We start from the raw sequence: 14,937 nt of genomic DNA on the forward strand, positions 1-14,937 counted from the left end.
GGTAGCTCCAATCTCTACCTCAACCTGGACTCTCGCAAAAGCGCCCATTGCCGCAGATCGAGTTCGTCTGTCCAGTGCCACAGGTCTCCCTGATGCTTTGGCCATTGTTAGCAGAATCCTCTCATGCCAGTATTCCAGTGGGAGGTCAGGAAATCTGATCCAAACCAACTTGGTTTTGACGTTCTTGGCATGAACATCAAAATCTGCCTTCCAAGGCTGGAATCTGATGATCTGCCCACAGACTCTTGTAAGACTTCGTCTCCTCATGGCTGCCATGTCTCCTTCCCTTTCAAATTGTAAAAGAAAATACCCCTTCCCCATAGGAGCCATCTTCACTCCGCCTTTTAGATTCCAATTCTCCTTCGCCTCCTTTCGAATGTCATCCATTGAAAGGTATCTAAAGTTCGTCCTCCCGATCAATGCAAACCTGAACCGTAGCAGTCTTTCCTCATAGGCATCTTGTGGGATTATGATCTTGGTGTAGGCTCCAGCGTGAATAGGATCAGGTAAAGTTTCCACTTCCGGCAAGGCATGACCCACCACAGTAGAGTAGGATCGTCGCACCTCCTCCCTATTTTCATCTGCATCCTTGACCCGATCAACCTCACCTCCCTCTACAGATCTAGAATCATTATTAGCAGAAGCCGATCTGGAATCCTTCCTTGGAAAATCTGGTTTCAGAAAATCAGTAATCAAAGCCTGTCTACCACGATCCGGAGGCCAGCCATCCTTTGGCTCATGTCCGATTCTAGTATCATTACTCGACTCAGCAATCATCTTCCTTCTGTGAGAGAGCAGAGCAGAGAAGGAGGGAGAGCAGATCCGAAGTTCTCTAGCTCCCCTCCAATAAAAAGTTAAAAAGAAACCAGCACCTTCGGTACTCAGAGCTCCAAAAAGAACTCAGATCTGAAGCAGAGCTCAACACAGAAGAAAGCAGGAATGAATTTGAATCGCAGATCTGAATCAGAGCTGAAGGAACAGATTTGCAGGCAGTGAAGAAGAAGGGAAGAACGGTGCTGAAGCTCAGATCAGCCTCCTAGAAAGACTCTCCGTCCATGGCCTTCCTCGCCACCGGTGTCATCCTTCGTTCCGGTAGCTCAGATCAGACTCCAAGATCCAGAGTCCTATTCCGGCCAGATCTGTTCGAGGATGAAACCTTCGACACTGCCTATGGTTACTCCCCGGTCTTGCAAAACCTCGTCCTAAGATTCGTCCTTCTGAAGGAACAGATTTGAAGGCAGTGAAGAAGAAGGGAAGAACGGTGCTGAAGCTCAGATCAGCCTCCTAGAAAGACTCTCCGTCCATGGCCTTCCTCGCCACCGGTGTCATCCTTCGTTCCGGAAGCTCAGATCAGACTCCAAGATCCAGAGTCCTATTCCGGCCAGATCTCCCAAGATCCCTTTCTCTCTTCCATGTGCAAATTTCACTTCTCTTCTAGTCCTTGAACTTTCGGGAACAACTTTAACTCCTCAATTCCTCCATGGCTTTTCAATATTACTAGTCTTACTGTTCTTGATCTCAGCTTAAATTATTTCAAGGGCCCCATTCCAGATACTTTTTCCAATACTAGTTCTCTTCAAAACCTCGACTTATCATTTAATACGGAAATTGGAGGAAGGATACCAAGAACTTTGGGTAATCTTTGCAATTTGAAGAGGTTTGATCTGTCATGGTGCAATAATATTAATGGTGAAATAACAGAATTTATGAACAGTTTGTCTATGTGTGAGTCTAATGCCTTGGAGACACTACATTTAGAGGGGACTGGAGTTTCAGGTCCGATTCCATCATCCATCGGAAACTTGTCGTCCTTGATAGAATTGGACTTCTCATCTACTCAACTTTCAGGTAAACTTCCATCTTCTCTTGGAAGCTTGTTGGATCTCTTCAAAAAAAAAAAAAAAAAAAAAAATCCCCTGCTTTTTTTGGTTGTTAGGTGGTACGTCTTTTAATTGAAACTTATATTATATTTCAGGTTCAATTCCAGCATCTATTGGTAACTTGTCATCTTTGAGAACATTAGACCTCTCTTATACTCAAATCACTGGGCCTATTCCAATGTCCATAGGAGGATTGTCATCTTTGAGAACATTAGACCTCTCTTATACTCAAATCATAGGTACTATTCCTGAATCCATTGGAGAACTTTCAGAGTTGATTGAATTGAGAATAACTAATAGTTCGTTGAGGGGCGTTATTTCAGAATGTCACTTTAAGAATGTCAAAAATTTGAAATGGTTACAAATCGAATTTGAAGCTCCAAATAAGCCTTTGGTTCTTGAAGTGAGCAGTGACTGGATTCCAACTTTTAGTGTGGAGGAAATCAGTATGTCTAACTTCCAAATAGGCCCCAATTTTCCTTCATGGATTGCAACTCAAAAAGACCTCTCCGATTTAACTCTCAGAAATGTAGGAATTTCAGACACGATACCAGATAGCATTTGGAATTTATGTGCTCGGCAAAGAATAGATACTTTGGATCTCTCTCAAAATCAAATCAAAGGGAGGGTACCAAATTCTTTGGAATTTTTCAGTGCAGGTTTTGTAGATTTGAGTTTCAATCACATAGAGGGTTCTTTCCCACTCTGGTATAATGTCTCTTATCTACATTTTGGGACAAATTTATTCACAGGACAAATTCCTCAGAACATTGGGGAAGTTTTAGGATCTGGAGTAGGAGTTTTAGATTTTTCTGGGAATTTTTTAACTGGGAGTATTCCTTCATCTATATGTGAACTAACGAGTTTGGAGGTTCTTACTCTTTCAAATAATAGTTTATGGGGAGAACTCCCAAATTGTTGGATGGACATGAAGGGCTTGAAAGTTTTAGATATATCAACCAACAATATATCAGGCAAGATTCCTCGATCAATAGGTTCTTTGTCTTCCCTGAATTTTCTATTACTTAATAGCAACAACTTTCATGGAAAGCTTCCTTCGTCATTGCGAAATTGCACATCTCTAAGGAGTCTTGACCTTAGCAGAAATGGATTCTTTGGCAATATACCAACATGGATAGGAGGAAGTCTATCATCTTTGAAAATTATCAGCCTTCGTTCCAACTTTTTTTCTGGAAAGATTCCTTCACAATTGTGTAACCTTTGGATGCTTCACTTCTTGGACCTCTCACACAATATTTTGTCAGGATTCATCCCACAATGTTTGGGCAATTTAAATGCTCTACAATCAAATATAGGAAGACTAGCTACAAACAACACAGGTTATGAGGAGCACATGATGGTAGTTACAAAAGGAAGAGAACTTGAATATAGCACTACTCTTGATTTGGTGAATAGCATTGATCTTTCAAGGAATAATCTCTCAGGAAAAATTCCAGATGGGATAACAAGATTGGTGGGATTGGGTACCTTGAACTTATCAATGAATCATTTGACAGGAAAGATCCCAGAGAAGATTGGGGATTTGCAGAATCTAGAAACCCTTGACCTCTCCATAAACAAACTTTCTGGTCAGATTCCTCCAAGCATATCTTCTTTAACTTTTTTGAGCCACTTGAACCTATCACATAACAATTTATCTGGAAAAATTCCATCAAGCAACCAGCTCCAGACCATAAGTACTGATGCATCCATTTATGCTGGGAACTCTGGGCTTTGTGGGTTGCCTCTTGCTAATAATTGCCCAGACACTAACACATCTCCACCTCCAACATCTGCTAAAGTTGATGGAGAAAATGAAGAAGACCTAGATGGAGAATGGATGGATTTGCTGTGGTTTTACATTGGCATCGTTATGGGCTTCATTGTGGGATTTTGGAGTTTCTGGGGCATTTTATTTTTCAAGAAATCTTGGAGGATTGCCTATTTTCGGTTTTTGTCATTATATATTGGATGAAGAGCGTTTGCAGAGGAAGTTGGAGCTGAAAGGAAATAAAGCTTCATTGACTTAAAGAAATTGATCGTTGTCATCTCCACTGCTAGTCCTGCCATGAAACAATAAAAGGTTAGTATGATCCTTTAATGCGTATAAGGGAGTTCCCCCCCTCCCCTCTTTTCCTCTTTTCTTTTCTTCATCATGAGAATGTGTCTATGGGTTGGCATATATGCATAAAGAATGGAATGTTTTAGCTTATGTTATAAGTTTTAATTTGGGATCCATAAAATTGTGGTGATACTTACTTTACACCTTTTTTTTTTTCAAAGAAAGCTTACTTTTCACTATTACACTTGGCAAATAATCAATGCTTGTTGAAAATACCAAGGTAAATTATGTGAGATATAAACTGGCCATTGGGAAAAAGAAGCCTGAAAGGCAGTGTGGTACATGTTAGGGATATGCCCACACTCCAATAGTTGGTTTTGGTTTTGATGATAACAAACATATGAAGGTATTTCACAATTTGCCTTCTAGTATTATTTTGTAGAGACTTTATGTCATAGATTGAATTTGATGAATAAAATGAAGAAATAAAGATTGAAGTCATCAAATGAGAAGTAACAACAAGTTGGTATCAATGCTTGAAGAAGGTATCAGAAGAATTCAAGCTTCAAGATGTCAAGATATGAAGCTCGAAGACATGGAATTTCAAACAAGAAGAATGAATGAGTGGAAGTAAAGATAAAGACTTCAAGGTTCAAGTGGAGAAGAAGACTTCTAGGATAGAATGGTTGTTTATATGTAATCTATAAACTTTCATATATACATGCACGCACCTCATGCATTGCATAATATCATACTAGAATGACCTTAGGATATATGTTGAGCAAGTATGAAAGTCCTTTTGTGGTATGGAACATACTAGGAAAAATGTGTTCTAGTAATATTCTATGAAAACCATAATGATCTGACTCAAGGGCATTTTGGATAACCATAGAGTTAGTATCAGGAGATGGACCATCATTAAAGTTGTAGAAAGTCGAATCACAATTCTGACTCAATTGGCTTCGGATCAATCCAAGGTCGGACAAAAAAATTATGGTCAAAACACTAATGACTGGTCAGTATGACAGTATTTTGTCAAAACAGAGTCTGTCATGGTGGCGATCAATCGGCTGGAAGCCTCGGTCGACTGGCACTGTCCGAGACCATATCCAGTCGACCGGATGGAAGTCCCAATTAACTGCTGACTGCCTGGAAGTGCCCCAAAGGCTATATTTTTCTTCAACAGCTCTTGGCGGTCAATTGACTACTGATGGTGATGGACCGGTGGACCTAGAATATGACCTTTTGAGTGAGATTTACTGCATAAAATGACCACCTAATTTCATCTATAAATACCTCTAATGCTATTCATTAATTAACGATTAATCTCAACTTTGAAAGAACATTATTTGAGCATTAGAAGTAAGAATTGGTCTATACCATCTCTTGAGTTCAAGTTCTTCATTTTCCATTCATGAGGAACTCAAGGCCATTTACAAATCTTCATTTACATCTTGGCGTTTGTATTGCAAGTATTAAGAAGAATTCAAAGATGCATTATATCATCATTGCATATTTCATTTGCACCACACCGGAGGTAATCCTTTATTATTCCACTTCTCTTATTTCTCTATTTTTACATTGAGTCTAGACTGTACTTAGGCTTTTGTAAAGGATTCTCTTATCCTTAAAGGAGATTATTCTGTCTACCTTAAAGGAGATTGTAAGGTGTCTCTCTACCTGTAAAGGGGATTGTACGTATACTCTTATCCTTAAAAGATTGTAAAGGTTTTCCTCCCTACCTACTATACTAAAAGGGAAGAGTTAGTGGAATACCTTACAAGAGGATCTTGTAGGGAGTGGACTAGACTTGGATTGAGTCGAACTACTATAAATCTTAGTGTTGTGTGGTTGTGTTTATTTTACTTATTTCGAAATATTTTAATTTGCAACCACACTTGGGGATATTATTTCAAAAAAATTAAATTTTCACTAGCATAACCTATTCACCCCCCTCTAGGTTATTTCAGTACCTTCATCGAGACACAAGTAGGGGGTGTGGGGGAGAAATAACTACCTCATCCCTTATGAAACACAGAAATCTACCCCTATTGATGTTTCTGAGTGTGTTCTCATTGGCCCTTGTGCTAGAGTAGGAGCCACACTGCCTTTCAAGGAACGCTCTACCAAAAAAAAAATATTAGGATGGGACATTATAGTTGCTTTGGTGCTTCATGCCTCCCTTGTCAAAGGTTGACCATAGGTTGTGGTCTCGAGTTCAAGATCCCCACCATATGTAATTGTGGTGGTGTTGCACTTTTGGTCCCACTTTTCTTTTGCTGTGAATAAGTGTGGTCCTTTGTGGGTCTCACCTGGCCCCTATATGGGCTGTTGTCTTGACCCCTTGGTGGGTCTCTCTTTAGCCCCATTGTGCATCTTCTGTGACCCCTCAACGCGCCCCCTTCCCTTGCACACACACACACTCATATATATATATATATATCAATTTTTTATTAGTAAAATTTTCTTCTGCTTGCTTATTGTCAATGTGTGGATTCACTGGGTTGTTGTGAGGTGGATTCCCATTGATTTTTAAATTATTGTTTTCTATTGTTTCCTTATAGTATATTTAGGAGCCTCACAGGAATGCTAGCAAGATTTTGACCATAGTATTTAATCAACTTGAATTAAACCGATGGATGAAGAGAAGATATACAAACTTCCAATCCACTGTTGCTACACCTTTCCTCTCTCTCTTTCTCTCTCTCTCTCTCTCTTCTCTCTGGGTCGAAAAAAAATTTGTTTTACTAGATCCATCCGGAGAAAGTGAACTCCTGTGGGATCTCCACACAAAATGCATATGAGATGCCCTGTTGCTTCAAAGAGGATACAAATCAGTTGAACTTAAAGTCGGTAAGAAAATCACAAAATCGATCATTAATCAGAGTTAATTGGACGGATTCTAGTGAATTGTCTTATTCCCAAGTTGCGTAATAAATTAGTATTAATTAGTTGTCTGCAACTCCATCTTCCTCCCATGTTCATCTTAAAGTCTGAAGACTAAGGGCCCGTTTGATAATGTTTCAAGAAACGCGTTTCTGCCGTTTTTGGAGATAGAAACGGTAGAAATGGAACAAAAAGCGTTTGATAAAACTATTTCATTTCACTTATTATTTTCAGAAATAGAAATTGAAATTTCTACCTATTTATGGTTCAAGAAACGACCCAGGCAAAACAAGTTCTACTTGTTTCGCCATTTCTGGAAAAGACTTGTGGCCATTCTTTCGCTAGTTACTATCGACTTCCAGAAACATGACTCATCAAACACCTTTAATTCTGTTTCTGCTTCTAGAAACAAAAATTTATGTACAGAAATGGCAGAAACATTATCAAATGGGCCCTAAGTACTTCTTTCTTCCTTCCTCGTGAAACCCTTTACACAACTTTGAATTTTAGGTGAAAATTTGTCGTTTGTCCCTATTCACCGATTTTTTAAACCCTGATCTCGATGGAGAGGGTTTCAGAGGTTTGGTGATGTCCAGGGTGGTGCGAGCTCTGAAATATCGGATATGTTGGCTGAAGCATAGTGATGTGCACGATTTACTGGTGTGCAGCCAATCTTTTGTGAGTAATCGAAAGGCCAGGTTTGTCCCGAAGCTCGGAAATAATTTCATGGAGTTGAATCCAAAAGTCGTTGGTGGAGAGGCTCCAATCTCTTTAAGTCTTTCCATCGCTCAAGAATAATAAGGCTTCTGGCGACTGACTCGGGTCGCTCATGCAAAAAGTTTTGAAGGTCCAAAGCATGTTGATGTTGGGTATTCCAAGCAGTGATTAGGGCTTCACATATCACTTGCTAGAATAAACCAGATTTCTGGGGAGTAGAATAGAGTACTTTTTTGACTCCCTACTTTAATGCAATTGAATCCTAAGAAGAGCTTTTCCTTTGTCTCCAAATCCCCGACTACAACCATGGCTGTAGAATTTTATTGTTTATACTTTATATTTTTGTCCAAAGGGAGATGGAATCCCAACAGTGAACTAGAAATCAGTTCTAAATCTGGTCTTTTGTCTTCCTGTTCAAAGGATTAGTTCGGGTTGCGGGGAAAGAGAGAGGGGGGGTTGCAGAGGAAAGGAGATGTCACGCTTGAACGGAAGCCATTGCGAGAACGTTCGAGCTCCTCTGCGGTGCGCTCTGGCCCCGATCGGCTTCCCTACATTGAATTTGGCAAGTGAGAAAGTCTGAGCTTTCTTCTTATTGGACTTGGGGGCGTCAGCGGCAGCGGCTGCGAGGGATGGGAATTAGCCGAAGATAGTAAGGGAGAAGAAGAGTGACGGTAGAGCGTCGGGGTTGGGTAGGTTATGTATGACAACAAGTACCCAATGGAATTAATGTAATTTATCTAATCCAATGGTATACATTCGCTAGCAAACCCAATTCCTAGGTAACTCGCTAGCATTCTTGTCATTTTCCCCAATTTTTATACCTTCTTTCATAACTTGCAGAGACTTGTTCTGAGCTTCAACTTCAATCTCCATGTTTAGTCCATACCTCTTAAATCAAAGTCCTATTTATTCTCAATTTTTATATCCCACAAAATATTTCTCCTCTAATGCTTTTTAATATCTCTATCTTGCTATCATGCTCTGCTTCTGTTAGAGGCCAAACAAAGCCTATCAGACCCCTTGTGGCTGAGAGATTTCAGTCACATTAAAACCATTATTAGAACTATTTGAAAGGGCAACTCAATTTGAGTTAGCCATATTTGACCACTACAGTTACAAGTAGGGGTGAAACAGGGTCGGGATGGGCCAAATTTCTTAAAACACTAACCCAATCCTAGGTCCTCAAAATTCAACCCAGGCCCAACCCAACCTTGCCGAGTTCATACCAACCCAACCCTGCCCTAATTGACCCTAGCAAGGCCGGGTTGGGTCAGGTTGGCTTGGGTTGGGTTGACCTTGGCTTCTATAATTGTTGGATTAACCTTGATTGACATGTTTTTTCCATTCATGTCTCATTTATTAAAAAATTATAGAAAAATAAAATACCTATTGGAGCCTTGATTTCTATTATAAAGATGCAAGGTTAAATTTCGGGCCTGGTTGGGCAGGGTTGAGGCCTCAACCCTGACCTAGGGTTGAGGTTTTTTAACCCTAACCCGCCCTCAGGGTCAAAAAACTTGGCCCAAACCCTATTCAGGCTTAAGGCAAGCCAGGGCGGATTGAGGTTGTCAGGGCCAAACTTTCACCCCTAGTTACAAGTATAAATTCTATCTTATTTTTTCCTATTGAGTTTGCTCTAAGCTAATTGCCATAATCCCTCTCTTGAGCCTCTTTGTCTGAAATTAGGGTTGGGATATCTTATATTGCATAAAAAAAATATAACAAGATGATGTGCATCAATCAAGACTAGGAGCCCAAGCATGCTCATAGGTTAAGAACATTACTTGAAGTTACATAAACAACAAAAACAATGAACACTCTGAGTGCATTAAAAAAGAAGGCAAAATGTTTTCTGGTGGAGTGTGGTCCCTATGCCCAGACACATGGACGCTTATGAATGCTTCATTGTGCGCTACCATTGGTCCTCGCACATGTGCAGGAATGAAACTACCCCACAGAAAACACTTCCTCTAAAAAAGAGGGACAGGTTTTTGTTCGAAAGTGGCCCATGTGCCATAGACACAAGGGGAGCACAATGTGCCTCTTCTGGGGGTAGGAGCCCCTATATCAAGGTGGAAGAGCCGCTCTCGAACAAAAAGCACTTGCCCCCTAAAAAAATTAGTAAACCAAATTTATAAGATATATATGTTCAAAATTAGTTCTAAGGGTAAACAATTCTAACATAGTCCAGGTAGTGGTGGTCAAAAGGGTCCATGATGAATAAGGAAATTATAATCCTGCATTTTCTTCTTTGTATAGTTCTTTCACTAATACCGCTGCAGAACTTTTCACTTCTAGAGATGGCTTGCAATTGGGTCATTCCCTTGCATGAAATTGCTTGCAATTGGCTTATTCCTTTGCATGAAACAAATCGATGTTCAACCAGTTTTATAATCTATATGTTTTTTGGAATCCCTTATCTTCTAAGGAATGTATTTATGAGAGATTCTGTTATGAACTGACTAGGTAGATAGCAGCTAACAAGCATGTTTGCCAAGAAAGCAATGAAATGTCATATCCCATTGCAACTAAGGCCCCTTTATTTCAAGCATCTAAGGAATTCCTTAGAGATTGTCTTTCTCATAAGAAGAAGTTAGAATTATTTGATTCTTTTCTAATTTTTTCGGGGATTTCCGGCTTCTATTATTTACTTTACTATCTTGTAGATGGTTCCACACTGATGCTATTAGATCTTCACATGTTTCTTTTGCTAGTCATCAACATTCCCTTGTTTTCAAGATGATCTTTGAAGAACAAAAGTACAATAAGCACAATGTACGTAACCAAGAAAAAAAAAATGAAAATTGCGTTATATGACAAAAAAATTTGGAACCTCAGTTATGCATTAATTCTCTGCAACTTGTTATATAATACTAATGTACATTGTCTCTTATCTATTCATATTTAAGAGAAATTTTCTGTTAAGTTTATCTCGAATTCTTGACCTGTTTTGCAGAATGACCCACTTCGTCATACTTTGGTGGCGACTTGAATGAGATTTTTTTCTGAGATTTGTGATGGTAGCAGAGGGGCTCTGGAGCCCATATTGATCTCGGTATGGTTTGACTTGACTGACCGCGACCCAATGGACCGACCCGAGATTTAAAGGAGTACATAATATACTATTGTCTTGTCGAGCAATTATTGTTTTCGAGCTGGGGTTTCTAGTAGAGTTTTGTTGCCATAGTTTGGGTGTATTTGAGTGATCTCCATTGTAACCTCTCTTCCATAGTAAGAAACATCTTCTTCTTTTCCCGAGGATGTAGCACAGCACATCGGTGTGTGAACCTCGTTAAATCTGTGTTGTATGTGAATCTGTCTCTATTTTTATTCGTATTTGTTGGTGTTTTCTCTAACATTTTCTGTAGGGAAATCTATGGGCCTGTTACTATACTGTATTCTCTGGATATATATGGACTTGCTTCAGAGTCATAGAATTATGCAGCACCAAGCTGTACATAGTTTTGGATACCCCCAAACTCACCAGGAATGGTACCTTCTCTCCTCCGTTTCTCTCTTTGTATGCTTTATCCCACAAACCCACAGCAGCATAAACATTAGAAAGTGTAATGTAGGTTGAAGATGCTTGTTGTTTCTTCTCTAGCATCTACTGAGCTACCTTGCTTCCCATTTCCACATCTCCATGCAACCTGCAAGCCCCCAGAAATGCACCCAAAATTGTTTCACCAGATGAGTCATCACTAATGACTCCATCCCCAACTTCATCCAATAAATTCCTTGCTTCAGTGAGCCTCCCATCTCTTTCCAACAAATCAACCACACAAGTATAATGATCAACTATTGGGAATATCCCATATTTGTCCCTCTTTTGTTTGAAGTATCCCATCCCTTTTTCAACAAAATCACAATGGATGCATTCTGTTAAAACTAAACAAATGCGACTTCATTCGGTTTCACACCTGTTTCCAACATTTGCCGGAAAATCTCAAGGGCCTGTGAACCAATACCATGAATGGCATAGCCAGTTATCATCAATGTCCATGCGATTACATTCTTTTCCAACATCCAGTCAAATACTCTTTGTGCATAGTTTAAACTACCAAACTTTGAGTACATGTTGATCAGAGCTGTCCCAACAACCACATTGTTGATATCAATATTGACTCTCGACCGAATCAATTTACCATGTACTTGTTTTCCCAGCCCCAATGCTGACAAAAGAGTACATGCTTCAAGAGCAGTGGCAAAATTGAAGCAGTTACCTTCCATCATAACCCCATCTTCATTGTTGTACATCTTAGTTAATAGACTTGGCCCCCTCTGAGGCAACCCATGTTGAACATATTTTGAAATCATTGTTGTCCATGAAATTAGATCTCTCTCAGGCATTTCTCCAAAATAACTCCTAGCATCATCTAGCAAACTTGCATATATATAGATATATATATGTACTAAGATCATTGCATTCCAATGAGAAATATGCCCGGCAGGGTGAAACCGTTCAAAAAATTGTTGAACTTTTTTGACACGAGCAATTGCAGTACATGTCAGTTAGATTACTTCCAATCATTACGACATCTTCCTCATCTGAAATCCAATTCAGTTGGGAACCAATGAAAGTAATGATAAGACCATGCACCTGCTTTCCAACTCCAAGCAACGAGAGATTTACGCTTGCAGTGAGGATGAAGACAACCCCACTATGATCTATTGCTGCAATTTTGATGAAATTACTATTCTGTAGAACATGCATTATCGTATCATATTATGTTACGATCCCATATCAGCTTATGGGGGCTGATCTCACATCGGTTTCCTATGGAAATTGATGTGAGTTGATATGGTAATGGGTACCCTCACCTTGTAAGCCGGTTTATGGGGTTGAGTTCTCCCAGGATCATAACAGTGGTATCAGAGCAGTTGCCAGAGTGAGAGCCGCTAGGAAAGGGCTACCTGGAGCAGAGTGAGAGCCGCCTGGAAAGGGCTACCTGACCCGGAGTGGGCCGCCATGGACGTTGGGTTTAGGGCTGATCCCACATTGGTTTCCTATGGGAATTGATGTGAGTTAATATGGTCTTGGGTCCCCTCACCTTGTAAGCCGGTTTATGGGGTTGAGTTCTTCCAGGATCATAACATATTATCTGCCATTTCGTCGAACACTTTAAGAGAGAACTCGATGACACCACATTTGGCATGTATATCCAAGAAAACTGTTTCAAAGACGAAACTAGGTAGAAACCCAAATTTTATCACACGGGCATGAACGCATTTGCCTAATTGAAGGTAGTGCCTAGCAGCAAAACCGCATGGTCGAGTGACGAAAGGATTGGATTGAATTGAGGGAATTAAAGGTTCATTTGAGAGAGTTGGAGAGTTTTGTGGCGATTGCCAGCTCGAGTGTAGGCTGAGATAATGGAAGTCCATAGCACAATATCATTGGAAGGAACCTGATCGAACAACTGGTGGGCGTGTCATAATGCGTTTCAAGATGGACAAGAAGTGTATGCATTGAGAAGCCGGGTTACAACTATCGTGTTCGTGTGGAGACTGAGCTTGATGAACCGGTCGTGCGAATTCATACATGCTCTCTCTCTCTCTCTCCCTTAAATGTTTCCAACTAATTCAATGTATTCACAATGCGTTTTGGTGATAGGAACCGTAGATCTTTCACTCTTTGTAATGGTATTGAAATTAAGGTTTTGCTTAGGGTAACCATGGTTTCAAGTATCAGTATCTACCGGTTATATCGACCATATTGTATTGATATCGGTTGAGATTGATGTTAATACCTGATCAATCCTAATCGATTACCTATATTGTTTTAGGGGTCAAACAGTAAAAAAAATTACCTTTCTTAAAAAACTAGAGGCGTATCAATACCTAAATCCATGTAGGTAACTCCTATTTGAACAATGAGGCAAGATTTTTATAAATGAAATGGGATCCACTGGATTGGTCACTTCCATTTGTCAATTTGTGATCCAATTGAATGGAATTTTATCTAAACATATGGTTTTAAAAATATACCATATGATAGATCAGGATATCACATTATATAGTAATGAAAAAAAATCCAACAGTGCATAGTAGTGATTGAAGTGTCATAGGTACCTGAAATGCAAGCGACGGAATACATGATATCATACCCCTAACATTAAATTTGCCCTAAATTACATATAAGGTTAAAAATCAAGAACTGGGATTTGGATTGGTCATGGCTGACTTCGATTCAGATCATATTAAAATTATCCAAAATGAGTGCACAAAATTGATGGAGATTGGTTAGAAAAATCCTAAGCTTTAGTTTTCATACATGATCAATCTATATGAATTGATCAGAACTAGGGTCTGTCGATCAACTTTTTCAAACCCTTCTACATTTACACACTTTAGAGAAACCTCAGAGTGTAAGATGAGGTAAGCATTATAATAGCTCTGAAGCTTATATAGATGGTAACTCTTCTTGGGACCTAACTATCATCAGGTAAACAAAAGAACATGTTAGGAGAGGGAGAAATCAGTAGTTCATGAATTCCGCTAGCGTACGTCTTGAATTTACAATATCCAGAATTATTATATTAAAGGCTTTAGAACTTATTGGTCTATATCAATATTTGACTTTGATTCTCGCCAGCTTTAGCACCTACGTTTTCCCGTCAAAATAAAAGCAAATGTAGAGGCAAAATTATTTGAGTTTGAAAGCAAAGGTTTGGACTTAATTAATTTGGCTCTAGTGAGTCTTCATTTCTCCATTGAATGTGGATGGGGTCAGATTAATTTGGGTCCCATACGTTGAAACTTATGTTAATCCACCTTAACCGCAAATTACGGGGTAGAGCATTCATTGGTCAGGTGACACAAATAACACATCGATAAGCTAGATCTTCTCCTACTTTTGTTTTTATTGGTGTTGGCTGTTAATTTATTTGTAAAAGTTAATTAATTTTTTGATAAACATAGTTTTATTATTTGTTGTGGCAAGAAATCGTTCTAGTCTTCTTGTGTGACCTATACAGAGAAATAGACAGAGGAGAATGAACATCGGGCTAATCTAGTGGGGGACTCTTCAATGCCTAAATTAGATCAGATCTCTATGCAAACAGTGTAGTTCAAGAATAATGAAAAAGTATCGATCCCTTTGAAGGGGGTTTACCTGAGTATTAATAGTTGTGGCAAGGTTGCTGTTGTGGAAAGTCCAAACTTGGTAGCTGCCCTAGGATTAATAGGAATCCAGTTATGGTAGGAGTCCATATATGGTTAGGGTCCAAATATAATTGGAATCGTATTTGGAATGTGTGTGGATAGGTGGTATCCCTGTTGGTGAGGGATTCACTTTCCTCCTAGGGACTCCTTGGAGTCGGGTGATTCTTTATTGTTGGGGAAAGATCTGCTCCTTGCTTGGAGGTTACGTATTTGATTAGGAATGAGCTT

At 39.5% G+C, this 14,937-nt stretch overlaps 2 protein-coding genes across 3 annotated transcripts; one reads left to right on the top strand and one right to left on the bottom strand.

The window, feature by feature from the left end:
• The first annotated feature begins 523 nt into the window (after positions 1-523).
• On the top strand, positions 524-10,903 carry LOC122059970 (receptor-like protein EIX2). Of its 2 annotated transcripts, XR_006134187.1 has the most exons (3): positions 525-1,848; positions 1,976-3,963; positions 10,502-10,903. XR_006134187.1 is itself a non-coding variant. In XM_042623079.1 (2 exons), exons 1-2 carry the CDS (start codon positions 1,707-1,709, stop codon positions 3,853-3,855), a joined length of 2,022 nt encoding a protein of 673 aa, XP_042479013.1. In that variant the 5' UTR covers positions 524-1,706; the 3' UTR covers positions 3,856-4,553. The 2 variants fall into 2 exon arrangements, 1 of the variants encoding a protein (XP_042479013.1); XM_042623079.1 differs by lacking the exon at positions 10,502-10,903 and having other exon boundaries at positions 524-1,848; positions 1,976-4,553.
• Positions 10,904-11,152: 249 nt separating this feature from the next.
• Positions 11,153-11,802, bottom strand: LOC122059795 (pentatricopeptide repeat-containing protein At2g13600-like). The gene is made up of 2 exons (XM_042622830.1): positions 11,466-11,802; positions 11,153-11,394 (listed from the first exon to the last, which is right to left on the bottom strand). Exons 1-2 carry the CDS (start codon positions 11,800-11,802, stop codon positions 11,153-11,155), a joined length of 579 nt encoding a protein of 192 aa, XP_042478764.1.
• Between the last annotated feature and the right edge of the window lie 3,135 nt (positions 11,803-14,937).

This window comes from Macadamia integrifolia, chromosome 13, assembly GCF_013358625.1.
Source record: "Macadamia integrifolia cultivar HAES 741 chromosome 13, SCU_Mint_v3, whole genome shotgun sequence".
Taxonomy (NCBI): domain Eukaryota; kingdom Viridiplantae; phylum Streptophyta; class Magnoliopsida; order Proteales; family Proteaceae; genus Macadamia; species Macadamia integrifolia.

Excerpts from the sequence above, each read along its gene's own strand:
- LOC122059795 (XM_042622830.1), bottom strand. The coding sequence starts at position 11,802 with ATGTACAACAATGAAGATGGGGTTATGATGGAAGGTAACTGCTTCAAT. Across the intron at positions 11,395-11,465 it reads CCGGCAAATGTTGGAAACAG|GGATGGGATACTTCAAACAA; the intron begins GTGTGAAACCGA and ends TTGTTGAAAAAG.
- LOC122059970 (XM_042623079.1), top strand. The coding sequence starts at position 1,707 with ATGAACAGTTTGTCTATGTGTGAGTCTAATGCCTTGGAGACACTACAT. Across the intron at positions 1,849-1,975 it reads CTCATCTACTCAACTTTCAG|GTTCAATTCCAGCATCTATT; the intron begins GTAAACTTCCAT and ends ATTATATTTCAG.